The sequence below is a fragment of the Hippocampus zosterae genome, chromosome 13 (assembly GCF_025434085.1).
Source record: "Hippocampus zosterae strain Florida chromosome 13, ASM2543408v3, whole genome shotgun sequence".
NCBI lineage: Eukaryota > Metazoa > Chordata > Actinopteri > Syngnathiformes > Syngnathidae > Hippocampus > Hippocampus zosterae.
The window spans coordinates 18,957,480-18,984,696 of NC_067463.1; the positions used below are offsets into that span (position 1 = coordinate 18,957,480).

At 41.4% G+C, this 27,217-nt stretch overlaps 1 protein-coding gene across 2 annotated transcripts in view; it reads right to left on the reverse strand.

The window, feature by feature from the left end:
• The window catches only part of rptor (regulatory associated protein of MTOR, complex 1), a 115,526-nt gene that overhangs the window by 75,139 nt on the left and 13,170 nt on the right, over positions 1-27,217 (reverse strand). For both annotated transcript variants that reach the window (XM_052083218.1, XM_052083217.1), the window contains exons 4-8: positions 26,204-26,286; positions 13,019-13,177; positions 9,910-10,056; positions 4,483-4,658; positions 1,774-1,833 (exon numbers count right to left, since the gene is read on the reverse strand). In XM_052083218.1, the coding sequence (XP_051939178.1) occupies positions 1,774-1,833; positions 4,483-4,658; positions 9,910-10,056; positions 13,019-13,177; positions 26,204-26,286 (625 nt within the window). The remainder of the gene's footprint in view (positions 1-1,773; positions 1,834-4,482; positions 4,659-9,909; positions 10,057-13,018; positions 13,178-26,203; positions 26,287-27,217) is intronic.

Below are 27,217 nucleotides of genomic sequence, written 5' to 3' on the forward strand. Positions count from 1 at the left end.
AAGTAAAAAAAAAAAAAAAAAAAACAATCATCGAGCTCAACTGAATTGATTACACGCCAAGGCGTAGTTTGTATTACATGTGTTTTCCAGATTTATCTAAATTCAAAATATAGTATCCCTCGCTCTAACATGGTTCATCTTTCGCGGCTTTGCCATTTCATGGATTTTTTTGGGGTGCATTTTTTTTTCAACACCGCATTGTGTTCTGCATCCTGATTGCAACATGGTGGCTGAACACAGGGAGCGGAGAATCGTTTACATTGGGAAACAGACACAAACAAAATAGATATAGAGAATGCTCTTTGGGGTCCGATAGGGATTTTCAACAGCCAACGTCGATTCTGATATTTGACAGAAAAAAAAATTGGGATAACCGATTCAATAGAAAATATATATCAGGATTAAATAATTTTGGGGTGGTCAGGAGGGGTCCTTAGCGCTGACAGGAAAATCTGAATTACAGGGAAGTTACAATTTGACTGTTTTAAAATACGTTTGTCTTTTACCGGAAGTTTCGGAGCCTTATGGCATTGAATGCTTGCGCGCATGCAGTCCATATCGGTCGATTTAACAGTGGTTCTCTCGTGATTTAGCAGCACCCGATCATATATTTCCACATTTGTTCTTTTTTTTGTGTGTGGTTTACTGAACTGAACGTACTGTATACTGTCAATATAGCAATGCTGGATGGAAAAAAGTCAGCATTTTAAAAGTGGTACAATCTCCTTGGCAGCAGTCACTTGAGCCAACCATTTCCTGTAGTTCGCAGATGAGTCCTGCTCAACCGACAGCGAGAATTACAAAATAGTTTCTGTTTACAATAAACACAACACGGTAAGCAGGGACGCTGTGGGACTTCCAGGTCGTCTTTTGAAAACTCCAAACATCGTTTTTGGGGGGCCAGGAGAGCCTTTCTCCGTGGGCTCTTCCAATGATATCCATTCTAGTTTTACATGCAGCATGAAGCTGTCAACAATGCCGTTAAGGTGCCAGAGATTTTCGGAATTCATTCGCTGGCACTCAAAGATTTTTTTTTTCACTTCAGTGAGCATTTCGTGCACAAGACAGCCACTCACATGTAGAATATGAACAGTGCTGAACTTCCTCCATTTATAGACTGTCTTCACATGGACACGTGAACATAAAGGTGTACAGATGAATACAAATTAACCACACTTATTTGAAGGTATTCTGAGGGCTCTCGTGTGAGGCTTGGGTCACATTGAGCAACACTTCTTGAGAAAAGAAAACTTAAAACCGGTGTGTGTTTCTGTCAGGCAGAGCACCTCTTAGCAACACATCCACAATCTTGTCACATTGATTGGTTGGGCTCAATCGAGACTCCAATTAGAGCTCTTGGAGAAGTCATTAGCCTAGGCCAGGGGGTCACATACTTTTTTCACCATGAACGGTGAATGTTAACCAGTAGTGCCCATTACTATCCATTGCACAGGTTGTGTGGGAAGATCGTGTGGTATTTGCAGAAAAATGATGTGGGCCTATGAAGAATCTGCTCCATACGTGTCAGTTGAGTGACGTTAGGGCAGCACCAATCTTGTGGTGTTGGCAACCGTGCACATTCAACAGCAAAGGTTATGCTAGTCATGGAAGGTATAGCGACTTAGATTGTAACGACAGAGATTAATCAACAGATTTCTACATTAGGTTTCCATTTGTACAGTAGGCAGATCATTTTGACTTGGTCATTTTTTTTTGGGAGTAGCAGGTCAACTGAAAAAGTGTGGGCACCCTTGATTTAGGAATATCACTTACTTCTCGATTAGGTCTAACGTCACTCCGGGCACCAACTTGGCACTCTTCTGCATGCAAAACCTAAAATAAAAGAAAGAGACAGGAAATTAAGAGTTGGTGAATGGCGGGGAAAAAAGTTCGAAAGATAATATAAATAATCGATTGTCAAGCACACGGACACTGTGGTTAAAACTAGTGATGAATGACTTGAGAGGTTATTAATTGAAGACCATTCTTTTGGACATGAGTTGATGTTTGATAGATAAGAACATAATGTTTGTGTTTAAGAAAAAACACCGTGGAGTTGTCATATTTTAAAGCCACGGAGGCCTCAATTAATTTGAACCACTTGCAAAAAATAGCAGAAGGTGCAATTAATGGAGGGCCAATGAGTGCACATGTACACAGGAGGACTCGAAATTGAACAATGCACTCCAGGTCAAGTCTGTCAACGCAAATACTGCAGCTCAGTCAGCCAGCTTGACTGCAACGTCAAAATAAAAGCTATGCAAGGCATCCACCCAACACTATTACTTGATTCACTTTTATTTTGAAGCTAAACCTTGCGGCGCGTAACTCGGCTGGCTCCACGCGAAAGGCTACACTCCCGGCGTGAAACAATGGCTGTCGTGGTCAAAATATGTCCTTATGCAAAGCTGTTTGTTCCATGCTGCAAAAAAAAAAAAAAAAAAAAAGATTGCATAATAGACGGTAGCGCTAGAGAACTGTGCTAAGTAAGCTAGCCGATCACAGGGCAGGTTAGAGGGAAGGAAATTCAATTGTGTTAATTATTAACATAATGCTTTTTAAAAATAAAACAGTAAATAGAATTGTTTTAATATCAGTTATTGTATAGCTCTGGTGTATGCTGTTGTGATTAGGAAATAAAAACTGGGAAAGGTTTATTCGGTTACATTAAAATGATATACATACACATTAATATCGCACTATTTAATTAACAGTCACAATAAACATCGACAGAGTTCATATTTCTTTCCCCTATATTTTCAAAGTGTGCTGACATGAGCACAAACCACTAATCCATTTTAAGATCCCAAATCATTACCAGAGAAAATTCCTCTCACTGCACAGGAAATAAGATTTGTGCCAATATGAGGACCTCTGTAGGCACTGTTCATATTTTTCACATTACTCGTATGGTCAAAGAAGTCACTGATTACAGCGACAACATTTTGGTGTTTTTCAAATCCACAAATATGTGTGTCATATGTGTTTTTGTGTTGTTGTGAGTGCGTTGGGGATGAATTATCCTACCAGCTCTCGGATCAAGGCAAATGAAAAGGTCACGGGGGAAAAAGGAAAAAAGAAAAAAATGGTTGTATTTCGTTTCCTGACTTGTTTTTGGTAAACGCACAACAGATCGGACAAAAGCTTGTTTTCTGTTTTTGAATTTCCAATTTTTAAACAAGAAACAGGAGATGGTTCATTCCTAGTTGATGACGACAGCAACACTGCCTCCTTCCAGACAGAAGAGGGATGGCCTTTCAACACGTGTAAATCGGAGACCTTTATAATGATAGTAATACATTTTATTTATAAGCGCCTTTCAAAACACTCAAGGACACTTTACAATAAAGAACAAAAACAAAGCCACAGATACAATTAAAATGATAAAAGAAGAGATTAATTTAAATTGAGTATGCAATTTTGAATCGGTGGGTTTTAAGATGGGATTTGAATGTGGGAAGAGAATTGTGAGTGGATAACTTGCGGTTTGTGTCAAAAATAAATGTGCATGTCCACTGATTCTATTCATTTATTGACTAAACTGATAAGAGTGCAGTTATAATTCGGAAGCCTGTTCCGTGGAAGAGAATGCTGGCGAGGAATATCAATATTTATGGCGTGACACTGAGGGTTCGTTATGCTGAAGGTCATAGCTACAGTATATGTGGATTTAGAGCAGTGTAAGTTTGACGAACCTCTTCAACATTTATGGTAGGAAAGAATCATCGTGGTGGCTGTAGGGCCCTTCTTGAAGGCAGCTTGTCACTCTCAGTTAGAGTACCGGTACATGCGTCAAGGAAAGTTTTACGCCTGGAGTGAATTTTGAATTGGAAAACGTGTACAGGATGGGGGTGGAGGGGTCCATTTTCTCCTGGTTTGTCACTCTGTGTGTGGCTGGATTTTTAACTTGAGTCTGGTACTCTATTCGTCAAGTGATGCAATCACCAGGGGCTGAATGTACAAGCCTCAGATTGATGCGCAAACAAACATGCTGCTTGGCTGATGCAACCGGTGTGCTACAAGAGAGAGTAATATTTGAATTTTACATTGTCATGCATTCACATGAGGTGGCTGCATTAGACAGACCTTCCTAATAAACACATTTCCCTGAAGATCAGATATCAACTTTGTTACTGCCTGAGGTTGGTTTACAACCCCCCCCCCCCCTCACCCCCTGTCAAAAAAGACAATTTCTGTGTTGAGACAATACTAAGTCGAGGGATTGAACACTGAGCAAGATTGCACGCATACTCATCTGCAGGAAAATCCAGGCCAATAAATGAACAGGCCATTCATTTTTAAACATGACAAGAATATGTTTTGTCATACATAGTCAATATCGATATCATTATTTCATTTGGCGGGTCTGTAAATTAAATCTTGACTGTGGTTTATTCTCAGTAGAAAACAACCTCATATGGCCCAATCTCATACCCTTTTTGACTATTCTGGATTCATCAAATAAATGCGCATTAAACTTACCACCGCAAAGCAATCTTTATCGGTGTGGTGAGACAGGAAGTGAAAAGGTCAGCGGGGAGGTCAGGGTTCATTGGCAACAACTCGCTGGCCTCGCAGGCAGCCAGCTGGATACAGTTCTTCATGGAAGGTGGCAGCGGCATCTGGGCGAGTGGATGGCTGGGGTTGATGGCGGCCACCTGCAAAGACACACCTTTCTGTTTTGGTCTTTTTTTTTAACACATCATCTCTAAATTAGATCATGTGTAAAGTGTAAATTCAATTGGAGCTTTTTGGCCCAAGAATTTCATCCTTGATGATCACAATGACAACCCCGGGGAAATAAATTCCAGTAGCAGGAAGGAACACCTGATTGGCATATGGTACAGCATACCATGTTGTCTTTCCAGATCCAAAATCTTTCCATGTTATGACGATGGGAGCTATAATGCAACTACTGACATCCATGTACATTGTGGACTGTAAGTGAATGACAAGTGTCGCTTGCAAAGAAACACAAATCAGTTTAAATCACATACTGTATGTCAAGTCAAGTCAACAGTATTTATAGAGCACTTTCAAACAGCCATCGCTGCATACAAAGTGCTGTACATGGAGCGATTTAACATGCACAATAAACAGTAAGACAAATTGGTAATAAAGGCGGTAGAAAGCACCAAACAGTAAAACCAAGAACAAATCTAAGTCATGCTGAGTCGAATGCCAAAGAATACAAGTGAGTTTTGAGGAGGGCTTTGAAGATGGGCAGCGCGGAGGCTTGCCGAATGTTCAGTGGGAGGTCATTCCAGAGAGAGGGACCAACAACAGAAAAGGCTCGATCCCCTCTGAGCCTCAGTTTAGTTCTTGGTACTTCTAACAAAGACTGGTCCACAGACCTGAGGCGCCGGGCAGGTGTGTAGGGGCGGATGACACAACACCACATGACAGGGGAGCAGTGCGTGACTCAGAGCAGCCAAGGCTGACACAAAAGGTCCTGTCAGCTAGATAGGACCTAAACCACTCAAGAGCACTGCCGCCAAGTGCTGCAAACGAGTCAGCAGAATACTGTGATCCACTGTATCAAATGCTGCAGTTAAGTCCAATAAAACCAGACACACGTGGTCTCCAGAGTCATTTGCCAGGAGGATGTAATTAGAAACGCGTAACAGGGCTGACTCCGTGCTATGTCAAAAAGAGAATCCAAAATATTCACAATAAGGTAGAAGAAACCGGTCATTTGTCTTGGCTTGAGTGTTAATGAAAAAAGAGGGTGCATATGATTAAACAAATAGTTCAATATAACAGATGACACTAGGTCAGAGCAGATCAGATCAGTTCAGGCCAAATTTGGCCGCCACATCATTTTATGTATCTTGCAAAAGCTATTTACTGTATGTGTTTCGATCCTGCATGCCTATGTCAGGTCTCCCACTATGCACCAAGGTAGGCAGTGATTTTGTTTTTACAAAGTCAATTTTGTATCTTGTTTATTTTTCAGTTTCGTTCATGATAGGGTCCATTACGGCTGTTGCTAATGCACGTGCAGCACCGGGCAGTAGATCTTCGGTCAATAGTGGTTGGGGACCCTTGCTCTATACAGTATTGTTCGTAGATGTGATTGTGAATGATTCTTTGTCTTTGTGTTACTTGGGATTAGCTGGCAACCAGTTCAGGGAGTGCCCCGCCTACTGCCCGAAGACAGCTGGGAACGGCTACAGTAAGCCCCGCGGCCCTCCTGAGGGCACATGGTTCACAGAATGGATGGATGGATTATGGTAGTATTGAAAGAAGAGAATATTGAACTTGTCATAAAATTCAACACTTGTAATTTCTCTCCAAAAGGCTTTCAGGCAAGCAGTTGGATTACAATCTTGCTATAGCATGACTAGTTTTTAATCTCTCTCTCGAATGAGAAAAGTGTTGACTTGACTGTTCCCAAAGACAAACATCACCAATCAAGAAGCATGCTCTGCGTGGGTCCCAGTTGTGTCAACCTCAGAACCGTATCGTCGCCCCAACGAAAATTTGGAGAACGTGTGTGCCACACTAATCCTCAAGGTAAATATGACAGCATTGCCAGCAGAAGCTGATTAATGCAGAGTATCTAGCGTAATTATCACATTAGCATATTGTCAAATTACCATGAAAGTCAGCATGGCAGGTTTCTTTTCTTTCTCCTCTGCTGTGAATAGCAGAGACCAGTGCAATAGCTTGGAATTCTTTTTTTTTTAACTGACACAAATTAATGAGACTAATTCTCCAGGGAATGAGTAAACACATGCAACACCACACATGCTCACCACCACAGTAAAACCAAGCATCTTCAAAGCAACCATAATCAAGCAAACATTTTCAACAGAAATAGGTAGAAGAAAATACTGTCAAAATTCATGCATTCATCTTTTTATCATGAGGGTTGCGCGCAACTTTGACCGATTCCAGTTGACTTGATAGGCGGGTTACACTTGGGAATAGTCACCAGTCAATCACAAAGCATAGAAAGGCAACCGTCCACACACATACTGTAAACATTTTGTGCGGAGGATGACAACCAAATCAACCACCCCACAGTAAACAAGCCCCACAAAAGGTCAGGTGGTCCAGTGTGTCTGAGCAGTAAGTGCAGTTGGTTTAGTTTCAGTCTGAGAAAAGATCCACAGCGAATGCATTGAACATGTAGGCTAAGTGCACACAGCAGAGTGATGAGATATTTAAAATAAACCAGGTGGCCCTTTAATAGAGCACTCAGGGGTGGCACGCACACACGGACATAAGAGGGTTTTGTGCTGTGCGGGAAGTCCTTCGCGGGAAGGCTTCATAGTTTTTCCGCAGCTCTCTATTTCATGCCGACATCTTCATCGAGAGTATGTCCACAAATAGTACCCTTATGGAATATCTAAAATGGCAAGGCATAAATGCCACATTTCTCCATAAGATGAAAAATGGCTGCATGTGCTGATTGTTTGCTTATCGGCACCACCAATGTGCTGACACGCACACCGCTATGAAAGGGATGCCAATCCAGTGTGTGGGCGTGGGGGGTCTTTCCCCTCTGCGTCTACCCCGCCCCCCCTCCCCATCCACCCCCTGCATGGATCATCTCTTGAATGATTAAAACGTCTCTTTATCTCCCATGACCTCGCCACATTATACACTTCCTGCATGCGCGTGTGCGAAGAGCTATCACTTAAGTAGAAGGTGGAAATGAGTTCACTGCATTTTAAAAAGAGAGCTGTTATTTGTTCCACAACCAGAGGAAGTCGTAAAACATATTTATATTCATATTAACACACCAATTAACACCAACTAGGAATCATGCTGCTACAGATAAATAAACACTTTCAGTGAACGAGATAGGTGCAACCTCGGAGCTGCAAGGTATGACTGCGGAAAACAATTTGCTCAAGTTCTTTTGAATAAAAGAAAGAGAAAAGCTTGAAATAGCATCACAACAAAGCATACGTAGCAATTGTTGTTACGATTGTATGAATGTCAATGTTTTATGTCATGCGTTCTGTTGCATTATGGCTATTTTATGTTTAATGTTCCGTGAAGCAATTTGTTCCAGTTGCAGCTTTTGTGAAATCGCTGCAGTGGTACCTCTACTTACAAACGTCTCTTCACACAAAATTTTCTAGTTACGAAACGCCTAAACAGGAAAATATTTCCTTTTGTTCTGAAAGAAATTTCAAGATACGAAAGGTAAAAATACAGTATGGTCTGCTACTCGCAGTTCAGAGTTTCCGGAACGCGACGTACTTATAGCTGCTCTGCCATTGGCTATTACCTAGCATCTTCCTGGCATCCCATTGACTAAGACCATATGTGTTGATGTGTGTAGATAGATATGTGTCTACGCAGTGTTCTCATCATTCGCCCCTCGGGCCATGAGACATTCCGATAGTTTTAACGTGAATGTGAATCACCCAGAAAAAGTGTTCAACAGTTGGGCAATCACTCACTATGCTGATGTTTGCCTTGGACATTTTCGAAGAATTGTTAAAAGCCGACAGAAGCAAACGTCCTTGGATCAGTTCTTTCCAAAACGCCAGGCGAAAACCAATTCTGAGAGAGCATGAACTAAAGAGGGCAAAAAACAAACGAGGCTGCAGTTAAAAATTAAAGGACCATAATTTTTATTCTTTACTCGATTCTTTGTATATTTACAACTTTTTGCAGGTTAATCTCAGGGAACTGAATGAAGAAATTTACTAACCACAAAGATAAAACAATATGACGATTTCACAATTTGTTTCCTTTTTTTATATCAATATTTTACTATACATGAGATGCGTTCAGATTGGCAAAAGGAACATACCTTCCTGGCGAAACTGAATAAAATTCCATTTGGATTCCGCCTTTTGGTCATTCCGATTCATTATAATCTGAATGCACGGCTCCATTAAACACCAGTTAATGGTGGTAATAGACATATTTCATTCTTTAACTCACCTGACAAAAGTTCAGCACACTGTAGGCTGAGACTCAGACCAGGAAGGAGCATCGAGCTCGTGAGACATGGTACTACATTATCATATTCACGTCTGGCCAGCTCATTTGCACAACATCACCTTAAATATAATTGTAACACTGAGGCGACTCTTCATTTAGCTACACAAAGTAATGCCACTCTTGAGAATGTGTGGTGGTGCGTCCGGATGAAGTGTGCATGCGTGCACTTCATCGCATTGTGCACAAGTGGTGAACCTGCAGCTTTACATTTCATCAAGATGCAAGCACATGCTTCCCACTCAACTGCAACACTGTACTGACAGACTGCAAGCCACACGTTTGCTGACTTGCTTCCAAGTAATATAATTTTCCCATATTTTCCGCACGATAAGGCGCACCTCAACGCATTCAAGTTTTTTCAAAAGCTGACAGTGCGTCTCATAATCCGATGCGCTTTATATATGGATCAATATTCAGATTTATTGGATGTAGTGTTTGAAATGTTCTGTAAAGCGCTTTGTTACAGCTGCAGCGGTTGTGAAAGTTGTATAAAATGAAGCTGTATTGTATTGTATTCCCTTTAGTGTAGCTCCATCTAGTGGATACATAACGCAACTGAAGCCACAATTGTAGCTTCTATTCTGTGTGCCTTATAATGCGGTGCGCGCTATATATGAAAACAGTTTTAAAATAGGCCATTCTTTCTGACTTCCAGGTTGAGTGAACGCTGGCGCGTTTGGCTGCCGCTGCTCATTTTGTGTTTTTTATTGTTGTAAAGTGTCCTTGGGTGTCTTGAAAGGCGCTTACAAATAAAATGTATTATTATTATTATTATTCAATGGTGGTCCTCCATACACTCCGAAGCGCCTTACAGTGCGGAAAATATGGTCATTTAAAATTGACCTAAATGACAGTGTATGGGGAGGAAGAGGCTGGGGGGGGAGGGGGGGGCTTCTTTGTGGATCGAGTATATATGTTTGTAAGTGTGTGTAAGCCCACCTCCAGCTCCTGTTCTCGCTGCAGGGCGAACTGCTTGAAGGACTTGACAATGATTCCAGCATTGGAGCAGTCATAGACAAAAATGGAAGGGCTCCCCATCCAGGTCTGAAGGTCATAGATGGACAGCGGGATGTACTGAGTGTAGTTCTTGAAGAGGAACACATAAAAGAGTGGTTAAAGGATTAGAGTGGTGTGGCATCATTAAAATGCGCTGGTAGAATTATTAATGATCGATGATGTCAAGTTAGAAGAAATGAGTGTGATCAAAGTGTGATCAAGCAGCAGGGGGCTTGTGATCATAGATGTGACCAGAAAAGCTACAGAAGGGGTTATAACATTACCACTGACAGGAGGGACGCATTTTCTCGTGAATGAATTATGCGTTTAGAACAATTTATGGAAAAGAAAGAGGAAGAACAGCGGAACCAAAAAGGACACAACGCCCGTGGGTGTGCTGGGGATCGAGTGGCAACGGCTAAGTTTGGACAACAGCAGTGCATCACTGTGAGTGGGTGCTCGCTTATTGAATAGCGGCAATGAACAACTCAAAACAATATTTCAAGTCTTCACTGAAGATTAGTACTGGGATAACAGCAGGCACACTGCAAATTATTTGGTTCTTACAAGAAAATAAAATCTTTTGGAGTGTGTGATCATTTATCCCATTTTATGATTCAATTTCTTATTTTAAGGGTTCATCTTTAAACAACAATCTTTTTTTTTCTTTCTATTTTTGTTTCAAATGAGTATGTCATGGAATCGAACCCGGTACCTCTGCACTGTGAAGCCGACATGCTAACCACTGGACTACCGAAATCATTGCAAACAGTAATAGGCACGACTGTGCATGCCCCAATGTGTTGCAACTCAACTCACTCCAATTCAAACTGTAGTAATTGGTGACAAAGTCCATGATTAAGATGCCACAAGTACATAAAAGAAAGCAATGGCTGATTGGAAACCGTTCATTGAGTGGTTGAATGTCATGCAGTATTTTCTCAGGTCACGTCTTCTTGTTATTGTAAGTTAGATGGAAAAGTGGTTAGAACTGCATGACTGTCCGTGTTTTATGTTATGTGTTGTGTTTATTATTTTACTTTATGTTAACTGTTTTGTTAAGCGCTTTGTTACAGCTGCCGCTGTTGTGAAAGCGCTATATAAATCAGCATGTATTGTATTGTATTGTTAGCTGTGCCTTATAACAGAGAGAGAGAGAGTGTGTGTGTGCGTGCGTGCGTGTGTGTGTGCGCGTGTGTGTGTGTAAAAATGTGTAATAATGTATGTATAAATACATTTTATTTAGCGTACTTTCCACACTAAAAGGCGCACTGGGTTATGAGGCGCACCTCCATTTTGTAATTGTTTTCATATATTGGACGCACAGGATTATAAGGTGCAATCTGCAATGCATCCATTAGATGGAGCTATGTTGAAAGAATTGCCACAGAACTGTAGCAACGCCACTCAAGTGAAGCTTGCCTCAGCAGTTCATAGTCCGCTGCTTTCTGGAGTGCGCGTGAGAGCGCACGCGCGTACACACGTAGGTCAACCAATCAGCGCTGACGCAACCAAGTCACAGATCAAAGAAGCTTAGCTGTTGAGTGCAGTTGCTACAGAACTGTCAGATGTCAGTAAAAGTTATTTAAAAAAGCAGACTCTTTAACATTGAACTCTCTTGCCGCTGCTCGAGTTCAATGTTCAACTGCGTAACACGATCGCCTTAAGTTTGAACTCTGCGTTGTAAGCATGTCTCTAGCAAGGAGCCATTTTGGGGTCGACACATTACCGTAATAATCATACACAAGGCACATCGGATTTTAAGGCGCGCTGTGAGCTTTGAAGAAAATGGAAGGCTTTTAGGTCCGCCTTTTAGTGCGGAAAATATGGTACACAAAATGCTTTAAATTTTACACAAATGTATGTGATCATCATACATGAATGGATGAAAATTGTTTTTCATATTTTTGCATTAGACTTAACTTACTTCAAATGGAGACCGGGGGATGAGCGATAGGACCAAAAAGTCTGATCATGGTAGAAACTGAATCTCTTCACAGTAAAAGTGCCTATGTGTCTCTTCATGTAAACATTACAATTGAAAGATCGTGTTATTTATTTGTGAAAAGTAAATATTACATGTCAATAGAAGCAGAAACAATCACGTATTCTCTCTGCTTCTTTTCATTCACATTTTGCATTTTCATGTGAATGTATGTCCGCTTTTTCTTCTATATAATGAAATATTACATAATAAATAAATCACAGTCCCTCTGCAAAGCTGAATTGATTTAAAAAGTAAACACAGATACTGTTACCCATGTATTCCAAAATATCTACTTTGGACCTTTTAAGCATCTTGTCCTGGCTGATGAGACCGATTCATTTCAGTATTTGGGGGTGTATGCTGACTACGGAATACTCTAATTTTCCCTCTTTTGACACATTAATTGAGCTACAAATTACTTTTCATAGCTGGTTGCTCTCAGCTTCAATGTGGTTCCACCCAGACCTCCGAGCAAAGAAATATAGCTCAACTTAAAACAAATAACTATTAAAATGGTTTTCTTTTTCTGGAACAGAAAAGATTCGAAGCGCATCAAGTTTCATGAAATTAAAAAAAAAAAATTGAATGTGCCGCTGTCTTCTTCTGGAATGGATGTGTGATTACACTTCATCCAAGTAGGAGGGCTAAAAAAAAAAAGGATCTTGACAGCAATCGTCTTGGCTGTCATGCGTATAATAATGTGATTGATCAAAGGTAGACGTCACATTTGAAACATCAAGTCATCAGAAACTACCGGGTAAAATAACAGTTCGTGAGTACGAATTAACGCGTGATCTCCATGCAAATGTTTTCTCCCTGAAGTGAAACCCGCAGGTAAAATGTCACACAGATGTGGCTCAGATGACATTTTTAGTCCATCGGTAGAACAAGATACCCTACTTAAATGTTGAAGCGCATTGATCGTTTGCAAGCTAAGTAGGGGATTTTCGTATATTGTCTCTGCTCTGCTGCGATTACCCGTTTGAATGAAAATTGCATTTTGAATTTCGATGCACACAAACATGAGATATGTTCTCAGTCGGTAACTCATGAGTTGAGAATTACCTTATTAAAAACCCAAATTTCTCCATTGACAGTGGGCCGTGGAACCCCATGACCGTTGTAGTGAAAGAGGACCCGCTCCTCTTTGGCATTTCGTCTGAGTGACGTGCATAGCTTTTTCACCTCGTCCACTGTGGGGTCCAAGCTTTGTTTGTAACGTGCCTGAAACACATGAAAAACATTCAGTATAAGGATGAGTAAAATGATAAGGATGTTTGCTGTACATTTTTGATGATTCAGCCTCCTTTATTCAGTGCTTATGGAGATGAGTATGTAGTGAATTGCTTCGATGCAAAGGGGGAAAAAATGCACAGGGATGCTAGGGGCACTTTCATCCCTTTCCTTTGGGGAAAATGTCCAGGTAGCGTTGAGAATGATATTATAATATGTCACACTTTCAAATTCATCGCTTTTCATGTCTGCAGAACTGGAGGAGACAGTTTTATAAAAAATAAGGACTAAGCATCACTTTCTTATTCATCATGTTAAATGATGCAACACGTACAGGGATCAGTGGGACTGCATGGGGGTTTCAATGAATGAAAGGCACGGCAAAGAAGCTCAGACGAGAGGCGCACATATTGAGCATCGAGTCCTTTGACATATTTACATGGGTGGCATACAAATCCTCATCAGTGTTTCCTTAACTGTTGTTTCACAATTTCTTTATAGTTTGTGCCTCACGAGTCTATGTATGAGGGGAAACATTGTCAGAATAACAAACAGGGACTTCGAAATCCCACAAAATGTCGTGTGATAGTCGGTGAAGTCACACTTGGGATGAAAAGGAAACACTTGAAATTGGAATAACAGCCAACTGTGGATGGTATAAATAATTGAATAAATGAATGAATGCTACTCTCATGGCTGCTGTGTTATTATATTGTTATAATATTGTGTTTTCAATCATTGTTAAAATGCACACGTATTTGAAATGGACCTGATTATTCCGTCTTTGCAAAAGGCAGTAAGAGGCCTCATCTGCCTTGTGAAAATTGCTTTGGCCCACTGCACTTCTCAGTGGGTTAAAAATGAATACGGGGTAATGAGTTAGCTGACCTTGAAAGGCCATTATGTTCACAACGATCCAAACCTAAATTGGTTAAGATCAAGGTACTGCAGTATGAAAAATGACAAAGATTATAATATCCTCTTTACAGTTAATAATTATAATGAGTGAAAATTTATATCCAACCGCAGTTTTAACACGGTCAGTCAAAAAATTGATGGCACTTTAAATACTTGAAATTCAATTGGCACATCCATCTTACCCCAAACACAGGGTATTATTTCAGGAGTTAAGAGCATGATGAAGAGTAAGAGAGTTGCTGGGGTAATTAGTGCATGCAGGATGCCAAACAAACAGATCTGTCTCACTTTTAATTGTTGCTTTTAAATAGACTGAATGTCCATTTAACGTGTGGAAAGCACACAGGTGGAGACCTGACCGGGGCTCCCGTAGTTATTCGAGAGGAAATTTAGTTATCCGACACATTGAGGGTCTTGTGTAATTGTGGCTCTTTTTATCTATTTTTTTTAATTTTTAGCTTTATTTACATGGTGCCTCTCGTACACGAGGTAAGTCAATGTGCTTCACATTTGAACAACATTTACAAAAACAATCAATAAAGATATTTCCAGAAATAAAGGTAGCTTACTACAATTACTAAATGCATGTACAGCACAAGAAAGATTTTGTAAAAATAAATGAAAAAAAAGCTTTAAAAGACCTCAATCAGAAGAATTGGGGCGGAGTCGGGGCATACGTTTTAACTTGGGTTTAAACGAATTCCGACCTGGGGCTAGCTCCACATCTATTGGCAGCTTATTGCATATTGGTGTAGCATAACAACTTAAAGCTTCACCATGTTTTCTTTTAAGTCTGGGCTCCACTAATTATACATTCATTCATTCATTCATTCATTCATTCATTCATCTTCCGTACCGCTTGATCCTCACTAGGGTCGCGGGGGGTGCTGGAGCCCATCCCAGCCGTCTCCGGGCAGTAGGCGGGGGACACCCTGAATCGGTTGCCAGCCAATCGCAGGGCACACATACAGTAGACGAACAACCATCCACGCTCACACTCACACCTAGGGCCAATTTAGAGCGCCCAATCAGCCTGCCATGCATGTTTTTGGAATGTGGGAGGAAACCGGATCACCCGGAGAAAACCCACGCAGGCCCGGGGAGAACATGCAAACTCCACACAGGGAGGCCGGAGCTGGAATCGAACCCGGTACCTCTGCACTGTGAAGCCGACGTGCTAACCACTGGACTACTGGGCCGCCAATACAATACAATACATGCTGATACTTATCGCGCTTTCACAACAGCGGCAGCTGTAACAAAGCGCTTAACAAAACAGTTAACATAAAGTAAAATAATAAACACAACACGGACAGTCATGCAGTTCTAACCACTTTTCCATCACACGCTTTGTTGTTTGAAGCGGTTTGAGATGAAAGAGGAGAGAATCAAAGTGTCCTTTAACCAGTGGATCAGAGACGTCATGCTCAAAATGTGCACACGTCGGCTACAAGCTAAGTTTCAAAGTCAACAAGAAGCTGTAGCATCCATTGACGAAAAAAGAGATTGGTTCACTTCTCCTGTCCCATGTAAATCCGCTTCAATTCCAAGCGGCGACTCACGGTTCCAAATACGCATCGGCGCTCTGCGCCAACGCTCCTCTCTCCTCATCCTCAACTTTAGAAGCCATCCATACCGCCGCACCAACGCCGACTGTCCAACAGCGCTGACATCTCCACTGAACAAAACGAGGTTGTGAAAAAGATTGCTCATTACAGGCGCTTCTTCTCGTCTGCTTGGAGCATGCAACCATTCACTCTGGATATTGTTTTTGGCTGGTAAAAGGCTGTTTTCATGATTGATTAGCCATGACTGCAGAAAGTCAGATCCTAAACTATCAGCACACCAAGTTTTGGACTTGGTCTTTGTTTTTTAAGAGAGTCACTGCAAGTGTTTACGATCAGCAGTCTTCTTTATTGCCAGAAATAATTACCTCAATTTTGTTTAGCTTTGCTTTAGATCATGGATCTTTTACCAACAGCCGGTCTTCCATCCGTTGTACAGTATTTAGCTCAAATATGACAGTTTTGATAGATTTTCTTGAGAACTTGAGAAATGCAAGCTAACACTTAACCGAGAAAAAAAAAGGGTTTTAGCTGGTGGGGGGCACAGAATACACGTGTGCAAGGGATCTGATTGGGAACCACTTCTTTCTGAGTTTGTGCCAAAATAAAACCCTGCGCAATTACCATTTTCTCATTTTGTGTTACCTAACACTTCGAGACCAAGCAGAACTCATCCCACTGGAAAACGGCTCAATTCCATCGACTGCGAGTGGATAAGTTTGAACTGCAGCTTGATAATATAGCTGGCAGGCTAATTCTATTGAGGTATAATCAGATGGGAGGCGCTGAATACGGCACTTACCCAAGCAATATCAAGTGGTAGCAGAGGTCTAATAGTGTTAGTGAGAGTCATGCAATAATGGAGAAATATTATCTATAATATTAGAAATCAGCGCCTGGGGTCAGGGGTGCTGGTTGAGAGTGAGACGGAGATGCAGGTTGGCCATGTACCTGTATGTTGATGCTTTAGAAAAGGTGTTCGTTTACATTGATGGCAATGCAGTATTTTACCGTATATTGACAAGGACTGACTTTGTTCTTTTTTTCTGTCTCAAGTATATGTATGAGACTTTTCTTGATGTGTGTGTGTGTGTGTGTGTGTGTGTGTGTGTGTGTGTGTGTGTGTGTGTGTGTGTGTGTGTGTGTGTGTGTGTGTGTGTGTGTGTGTGCGCGCGTGTGTATGTGTGTGTTTTGATGGACAAAAATACACAGGTGTACGAACATCTTGTATAAGATGCGTACAAGGGACTGGAAGTGGCCCATTGGTGCCTTGGTGTAATTTAACCGCCACGGAGGAAGAAGTGGACGTCCTCAAAGAGGAGCATGCAGTAGATACGGATGAAAGAAAGTAACGGGACCTATTTCTTTTCAAATTAAGAGTACAATAAACTAAATGTTTTTTTTAATTAAAAAAGCAAACGGCAATCTTTTTTTGTTTGCTCGACATTTTTCATTTGAAAGAGTTGCAGGATAAATACAGTCTATCGGTTTCTGTAAGTCAATTAAAATATTATAGGTACATGTGGCATAAAACTGTAGCCAAAGTAAAAAGCAATTCGACGTTTCACCTTCTCTGGGAAATTGACGACTAGTACTTGATAAAGCCTCAGAATGGAGAGAATAAAAGTGCTCAAGCCAATGGGAGAAGCAACACAATGTCAGATTTGACAGGGAGCCTCCATATTTAAGTGTCGCTATATCCAAAGCACGCATCTGGATGGAAGATGCTTAAATGACAGACTTAAAATTGTTTGGAGAATCTGAAATGCTGCGCACCTTTTCACTCTTGTGTACTTGGAAGAATATTGGCCTAAATTACTGTCTTTTCGAGAACTGGTTTCCAATCATTCAGTTGTTTCTTTGCTTGTCTGATGATTCCGCATATCAGTTCCTCTTATCGTACAAGGCAAATGAGTGACAAGAGCACATCCAAGAAGTTTCCGTTTCTGAACTATTCCAAGATGGCAGAAGGAAGAAGTACTGTACTGGCAACGCTTTGATTTCATCAAAGGGGGAAAATACAGAGCAACTTATTGAAACTGTGTTCGTCACCCTTGGAGGTCAGTCGAAGTTTTGTTGGGAGCCAAATTCCGTTTCTTATTCCCATGTTGTGGATCCTCGACCTCACAAAGGTCCAAGCCTTTTGCTTCTTGTGCATTTGAGTATCTTTTTTTATTTTTTCTGAACCTCCTTCAGAATCTTCACTTTGTCTGGGCCGTTCAATAACTTCATGATCAAAGTTCTCGGGGGTCCTTTCTTACTCTGACTCAATGAGCTCTTTCTATTGTCAGCCTCATATTAAAGGAAGTTACGCCTCGAGCCTCCGGCATCCAAATCTCGAGAAATGAGCAGGCGTCAGCACGCTCCACACCCATTGATCATCGTCTTGGTCATGATCCTCAAGTTTTTCCTCCATTTCCTTGTTCTGACTTTCAAGGCATCGAACCTTAGCTATGAGGCAATCAACACTGCCCTCAGAATCTCTCCGCCCATAACCCGTTCAGAGCATTCATCAACTTCTTTCCTTACTCCCACAGTCGTCATGTGAACTTCCTGAATTCTGATGCAAAAATCTGTTCCCACTTCTCTAATGGCATCAGCACGCAGTCTCAAGAAATAATTTCATGACTTCATTATGTCATTTGCACAGGCTAAGAGGCCATTAACACAGGTGGTGAGAACACAAAGGAAAAGGTGATGATTGCGTAATATGCCACATATGATGGCCTAGCCGATCTCTGACACCGACATTTGCAAGTCGAGTGTAAAAGTCCTCAGCGCGACATAAATGACGTGAGCAGTCTATTCTTGTCCAAGAGTTTGACGGAAGTGTGAGGCAGGGTTAATGCTTGCTAATAAAGACAACCACACAGCTGGTATCCTATCACACCTTAGTGGCCTCTTTCCAATTCAGACAGATGTTAGTGGACCAAATAAAAGAAATAAAAAGATATAATGTGCGGTTTTATGTATATATGTAGACAGGCACGCACACATCGGTACAAAAACAGAATACAATTTTCTATATGTGTAATAATTTACAACAGCGGGTGTTACATTTATTAAAGACCAAAACCATTCTGGTTGCACAAATGGGAACCAGTTGATTCTGTCATGGTTATCGGAACTCATGGTGTAAAACTGCCAAGCCCAGTTGGTAACACACTGATTTTACTCTGGCCATGCAGAAGGTACGAAGGGTCAAATTGGCATACGTGGCTGAAGTTTTCTGTTAGAGCCGCTTATCAACATTTGAAAATGACAAGAAAACAAGCCTTTATCTTATCTTCTATTATGTCATTATTTAACACAAGTCGGGAAACAAAATACGACCATACTTTGTTAACCTCAAGCTTGTTTCGCCTTGAGGGAGGACAGCTGCTCAATCTTCTTCCACTGTTACTTCTCGTTTCAGCAACCGACGAGGTCACAGGAGCAGAAGAAAAACATCTTCCAGTTCAAGGCACAGCCAGCTCTATGTTCAGAAATGCATGGGGTGTGCATTGGTTCATTTCAACATTGGGCACTGCTTTGTTGTGAAACTGAATAAATGAATGGCACTTTTGAAAGATGCTCTGAGTTCCCAAGAAGTTGGAGTGGAGCAAAGCATACTCACCATTTCCAAATGTACCCAGAGATAGGCACTCTCACATTGCAAAGGGAGTGAGCAAGAGGAAGACCATTAAAACATGCACTTGCGCTGGTGCAACCAGAGGAGGTGGGGATTTTTTTTTCAGTTTTTTTCTCACACAGGGAAAAGTTGGCCGCATTTGCGAGCATATTGGTCGCAGTGCCAAGCCCTGTTTATGCAAATGAGTAGTATGAATGCTACAGGTAGCTCACACAGTTTCGGCTGGTAAAAGACAACATTAACGTGTCATCCCCGCACATAAAAACAAAAATAGGATGGATGGCGAGATAGATAGCTAGAGCTCATTTCCATAGATTATAGCAGCATTTTAATTAAAACTGTAACTTAATTCCTCCAATGTCCTGAAAGAAATTGTGACACTGTCTGTGTAAATCAATGAGCGGAGGCCAGTGACACTGTGCTGAACAAATATCTGACTTTCAATGTCAGGGTTAAGTGTGATTGCTTTTGAAGATCGACAGCCAGGCAGACATCATATTACAAAATGAGCCTATTAAAAGGCCACAACTAGTCAGTTCAGTGATACTGATATCCCTTACTGCCTTGAGATGGAGAGTGAGGCAGAGCAGCGCAGGCCATTAGGAGTGCTGGGGGGAGAGCCATTAGTTGAAAAGTGAAGGTTCATAGAGGTACACTTACAATCTAGTCAGAAGGCCGGCCAACAAATTAGGCCACACTGAGATATAGACGTCTTAGCATCCACCAACAATCAGGGGGAAATTTAAGGGCAGTGTGGCTGACTGGGAGAGAATTTGAATTGAAAGACGCTGCGCAGCTGGTAACAAAACTGTCTTGTGACATATTGACTTTTTGTCGACTAATGAGGCTAGGGAAATGCGGACCATCGCTATCTCCGGAGTGAATAATTGGATGACGCTCCTCATAATAAGACGTCAATTCGGAAAATTAAGGAAGACTTGAGAATTATTACATGGTCATGGTCATTATCATTTGAACTGATTAAGTGAAGCAAGGTTATCACTTGGGACGTTTATTTGAGAGACAATCTTGTTTTGTAAACTTCAAAATTACCTGAAAGCTTTATATCACGTCAAAACATTCTGCTTGCTTCATTGAGAAAGTCATTTTCCATTCCCTGCGCAATTTGAAGTGGAAACCCGATGATCCAAAGTTTAATATTTACGTCCGAGCTAGTGCCGCCTCTTTCGCTTTAAAGATCTTAAAAAATGCTGACGTCTGGAACCAAACCTTTAGCAATACCTTTCAAGCCAAAACCGCTGATGAGACCAAAAAATGAAGGTGTCTATTTATCTATAATGTCCTTATGTGTTGCATGGGATGAGATAATGCAGGAATTCTGCCAAGTTTATACTGTATTTGGACGGGTCAGCGATTCTCCAAGGTATTTCACTTGCTTAAAAAGGTAACTTGGAAAACAGGGTAAAAAAAGAAACCAGCAATCTTGTGGTTGAATGAATAAATAAAAATGCCCATACACTGAACCTCCCCCGCCCAAATAAAGATTTGACACAATTAAAATATATATAGGATTTTTTTTTTGGGGGGGGGGGGGTTGGACTCAGAGGATTCTGATGGTGGTATTGCAGAGCGGGAGGGGGACAGAGCAACAGAAGGGAAAAACGTCACTTCCAAAAAAACAAACAAACAAAAAAAAAACATTTGCAGTATATATAGTCACGGGACGAGAGGAGTGCAAATCGATGTTGTGGTACCATGAGTGAATTCAATTGATTCATTGAACTCATAACAACAAACCCACGGGCTCACTGATTAATAGCACGGAAAACATTTGTTAATATTGCAACTGTTAAAATGCACGGATGCGATTTATGACCCATGTTAATTGAAGCTTGTTAAATAACTGTTAAAACGTGAAAACGAAATGATAAACCCCGACAATTTAAAAGATTATTAACTTGATTACTCTTTTGAATCAAACAGGCCTAATGAACTTTTTAAATTCTTCAGGGTTTTTATGAACAATGAGCAGCGCTTACTTTTAGGTTTGAATCATTTGACCTTTTAATGTCACAAAGGATCTTGCTGGGTTGAACATATGGCCTGGCACACAGCCGCCAATTCACACGGATACCACACACATTAGGGGTGTTCACACGGCAAGATTTGGTCCGGTGCTATGCCGGGTGTGAACGCAACTGGGTTAAATTTGCTCCGGAGCAAATGCTTGTGAAGAGTTTACGTACGGCGAGAATGCGTTGCTTTCATCCTCTGTCGGACTTCCGTCCTGTATTTGTTTAATAACGACACAAGACTTGGCTGGTAACACCTTTCCTTTTGTAGGAGACTGGACTGTCTCGGAGTTGTTTGTGTAGTTTGTTACTTTGTTGTGTGTTCACGCCCCCCCCCCCCCCTCCGCACCCCATATAATTTATTTTGTGATTTCCTCTCTTGATTTTCAGTTTGGCGCATTACGTGTTTGCTTTTCTGAGTGTCATTGAAGTCATCGTTGATTTACGTTTTCGGGGGCGGTCACTCTCGAGCAGAAGGCAAGGAGATCGAGATGGAGAAGGATGTGCCAACGCTTGAGTTGTGTATACGTTTTAAAAAGAACCAACACGAGAGCTCATTTGTTTTCTGTCGTTTTGCTCCGCTGCAGAAACTGCTGTGTGAACGTAAGTGGGGCTGCACCGACGCTATGCCGGTGCTGACACGCTCAGCGGCTTTGTACGTGTGAACGCTCCACACAATTTGCTGCGGTGCAAAATATATCGCAACAAAATACATCGGTGCAGCGCCGGAGCAAATGTGTGCCGTGTGAACACCCCTATTAACTGGCGTCTGTTGTGATCCCAGTTACATTTGTCATTATTCTCTAAAACTATAGGGGTTTATGCATCTATAGTTGCAATGAGTTCATTTATACAATATGTAAATCTAAGTTTGGAAACTTGCATACTGTTCAGGTTAAAAAAAAGCCTTATACGGGATGAGAAACAGTGAGAATTGATCCATGTGCTCAGTCCATTGCGATTGTGATTGTGACAAGAATACGAAAGCCTAATATTAGTTGAGGTTCAGTGTCTGTAAGTCCTGCAATGTCCTAATGGTTTTCTCTGCGGCTCCAACTGGACTAAGTGCATGACGTGGGCCAATGGAAGATCATTTAGCCAATTTCAGCAAGATGTTATTCACTCCCCAGCTTCCTGCTGTATTACAACCGCCGATGTTTGTCACCTGATTGAGTGAGACAGTATATGGAGTCATGGAATAAATGTAATGGCATTCGGTATTTAGGATGCAAAAAAATAAATAAAATAACTGTAATCCACTGCAGTTCCGAAAAAAAGCACATTCAGGTTTTAGGTACATTTGTTAAAAACTGAGGTTATTTTGCAGGATTACAATTTCAATGCAGACCATGGGCATAATTCCTTTTGCACAGGCATGTTCAGCTGCGTGCCTGGATGGCCCGTGTCCTGCCTGTTTTCCAGTTCTCCCAGCTGCAACAAACCTGATACAGATCAGCTCATAAGCCAGCTCTGAAGCAGCATTAGAACGATCCTCATTTTTTTTAATCAGGTGTGTTGCTCCTGTGAGACCCGGAAAACATGCAGGACAGTGGAACTTGAGGACCGAATTTGTACACCCCTGCTTTAGTGCAACAAGCGCAATCTGTTGCTGTTAGAATCTTTGTATGTTTTGTCTGGATGGATACAAAGGATTAATTTGAGTAGCATTTTACCAGTAAGCAGCCCGGTGGGACCAGTGGTTAGCACATCTACCTCACAGTGCATAGGTACCAGGTTCAATTCTAGCTCCGGCCTCCCTGTGTGGAGTTTGCATGTTCTCCCTGGGCCTGCATGGGTTTTCTCCGGGTACTCATGTTTCCTTCCACATTCCAAAAACATGCATGGCAGGCTGATTGAACACTCTAAATTGTCCCTGGGTGTGAGTGCGGATGGTTGTTCGCCTCTGCGTACCCTGCGATTGGCTGGCAACCGCAGCCAATCTAATGCCGGAAGACAGCTGGGATTGGCTCCAGCAGCCCACGCGACCCTTGTGAGGATAAGCGGATAGGAAAATGGATGGATTCGTATTGGAAACTAGTGGAGATGCAAAAAGACAGTACGCCTAATACAGTATTGCCTAATCTTGACGACAATACAGACATTCGCTCTCAAAAGTATTCAAATAAACAATAATTTTTGTGCATTGGAAAATGCAAACGGCAAAAGGACGGAGAGTGGGAGGAAGCGTAGGTAAGAAAAGTGAGTGGGCAGCAGCCAAGTCTGTTTGCCGCAGTCTCCCTGGCTGTAAGGGTAAATGCAAAACCACAAAAGGCCAATGAACTTGCAATGATCTGTTGGCGGTAGCTGCAAAAAAAAAAATTAGCTGCTTTGTCATGAGTCCCGATTGAGTCTTATCTTCTTGTCCTCGTGTCAACTATTGATGTGACTTGTTGCAGTGACAGGACAGATGAAGAACTTGTGTATATCATGGCAGTTATGTAAGGAATGTGTCTGTTGGTATCCGCCCAGTGGTGCTGTATTACTGTAGATCCCGCGGCTCACACAGAGAACAGCAAGCAGACTCCCACTCCTCCTCCTTGCCATTCAACCAACATTCGCTGCTGACCTCCCGGGTGAACAAAACTCAAGCCTATGTTTACATCACCAGAGACACTATTTTATGAAGCTACGAACATTTGCTCCTATACCTTCAATTGCCAAACATAAATTTCCAAAATATATGACGGTTATATATACCCGGTAACACTGGAACTAAAATCACTATGTCCCGTCACTGGTAAGCTATTTTTAGAGTAAGCCGCAGGATACTAATGCGGTCCTTGAGGGCTACGTGGTACCCGCAGGCATCATTTGGTGCCCCTGCCACAGTGCAGTGAGCATGGACTGACAGACTGTTTCCTTGCACTCTTGATACTGTAATACACAAACATGAACCGACGAGACACAGGGCATGTTACAACGATGTTGAATCTATTAACATGTCAAACTTAACGACAAACTGATGTGACAAAGAAACGAACACTGCTGCCAAGCCTTACAGAAAGAAGTCAGGATCCAACACTTGTTTCGCTGGATTTCCAGATATTCACGTGTGGTTTCAAATTCAAATTTACTAACAGCAAATACATCTCGGCACGCTGGCTTTGCGCTGTTTTCATCACCCTTAGGGTACATTTTCTGAAAATCATGAGGCAGAGAAACTATGTTCATGCCACTCAATACTGCAACTCATGTGGAGTGGTGAAATGGCCCAAGAGGAAGGAGCCGTGGAGTGGAAATGAGCACGTATGACGTAATGAGTGCACCATGTATAATAGAGCAATGAAAGACATATATTTAAAAGAATTAAATTCCATGACAATTGGTAAGATACATGGCTTAATAATTGGTATGAATATTTGCAATTCTAAAAATTCAAACACCAGAGTTCTCCATCCTTGATGTTGGTCCTTCAAGAGTAGGTTTAACCACGAGAGAGCCCGACTTGAGTTCCACCTTTTCAAAATGAAAATCAGTGTAGCCTCCAGAGAAGCAGTCAGTGCATTAAGATAGTAATTTTAGATTTAACCACTAGAGGGAAACGTAGAGAACTACAGTAGACATTCTGGCTAGAATGACAATTTCACAATTCGACACTAGAATATGCCATACTGCATTTTAGCAGCTGAATTTAAATACATAAAGGCTACATACACACTTAAAAAAAATAAAATATATCACACAATCTGTATGTTCAAAATTTAGCTTGCTTGCTGTCAACTACTTTCTTATGGTGAACTGATAATCATTTGCCAAGAGCACACACTCAGAAATGGAGGAAATAATCCCTATGTGCTGCACTCTTGGTCTGCATATTTGTGCCGTCAGTAGAGCTGCAACATAATTTTGAGTGTAAAGAGCAGTTCATTCAAGGCACGTTTTGTGATGCAATTTTTCAAGATTTTGGAACAGCGTTGACAAATGTGTTTAGTAAACCGACAGGAGCGCGTCCTATGCGTGCTTTGACGCACAACATTCTGCCATCAGCGCAGCTCAACAAAAGTCATAGTATGACGTATGATCAACACTGGGTTACTGTGGCTAGTTCGGCCCAAAAAGTCGCTTGTATCCTGGATTCGATGCGGATTGGCAATGGATTACATTCAGACCTGTAGCAAAAGTTACCGAGTCCAGTTCGGTTGTTTGGTCCACACCAGGATTCGTTTTGTGTATTCACATCTACATAAATGGTACGGATCAGCGTGGGAAACAAACCCCGTCGCGGTTAAAGCAAAACCAGTGTAGGTGTGAATAGAACCTAACTCACAGAGGTTGTTTTTTGAAGGTGCATTAAAACAACATGCAAGCAATTGGCTTTTGTTCTGTCATCTTTGACAAAGTCTTCTTTGAAAGACAACTAAATGAATCGATTCCACGAGAAACGTTAAACACATTTTTTGCCTTAATTTGGCAGTTGAGTTGATAATGAGTTACTAATGTACATCAGAGAAGGAAAAACTAAATTCACAATTTTTGTCAGAATTGGCCACATCACAAGCTCACTCCAGACAAAATAAATACATAAATACATCAATAAATATGCATCCATACCAAAGCAAAACTGACACGTTTTTGTTCTTTGTTGGAGGCAGTGAACAAAAGAATATTAATCCCCACTAATAGTCAACAATTCAGTTCTAAAATGATCAACGAAATCAAAAACTTGAGGAAGACAGCCAAAATGTGTAAGCTTTAAAAGGTATTAGAAAAGTCATGAAAGTTGATTGGGAACAAACAACCAGTGGTGTAGACTGAAATTAACTGAAATGTATTTCAAACAAGTCTATTCATATTACTTTGCGGTCCCTGAGAAAAATGAATAGGTAGTGAAGAAATGAAAGGAACTGTTCAACATTTTTGATTCACTCACCCTTGGCTGCCAGTTTTCATATTGCTTTTGCAGGTTGGCCCCAATGGTCTCCAGGGCTTTCTGTGGACTCATCGACAGAGGATCTGACAAACACAAACACACGTTTAAATTACCGGTACTTGCTTTATCAAACCAAAATATATTATTTTTTAAATTATTTGAGAGGATAAGCAGTTCAGATCAGGGGTCCCCAACCTTTTTTGCCCCACGGACTGGTTTATGTCAGACAATATTTTCAGGGACCGGCATTTAAGGTGTGGCGGAAATAATACAACAAAATAATATGCTATGAGCTGCATGAAAACTGTGGCGTTTTCTAAATATAATAACCATTAACACAAGGAGCGTATAATTTGGCCGCAACACTCTGCTCGCGATGGTAATGTTTAAAGCATTCAAAATACGATATAATGCAAATTCAAAGTGCATGAAAATGACAACACAGCCCCGAGCTTGATTTTCTGCAATCAGACAGTCCCATCTCGTGGTAATACGAGACAATGACACCTCCAGTGTGTGTTTTAAGTCCAGTCTACTTCGTAATTTTTTTTTATCGCCGTTGCTGCAGAAAACCCCCACCTCACACAAGTAGCATGTCGGAAATACCAACGGTGCTATTGTGGCGATCTCAGAATATTCAACCATAACTTTAATCCAGTTGTCTCGAACGTCCTTTTAAGGCCGCCGTCATTTGCGATCCCCAGCAGTTTTTTTTACAAATTTTTTAAAAGTCTTTTTTTGCGTAATCGGTCACGTGACGCAGAAGCGTGGTTTGACGCGTGTCAAGCGTGACGGAGACGCAGGTAACGGAGAATACGGTAATTTTTCAAAATAAAACATCTTTCGTATTTCGAAATAAATAAAACGGAATTAAGGCAAGTTGTTTCTGTGCGGCCCGGTACCAAATGCCCTGCGGACCGCTGCCGGTCCACGGACCGGCGGTTGGGGACCCCTGGTTCAGATAATGGGTGGATGGGAGGGGAGATGCCAAAGATTATGAACATGGTTTACTGT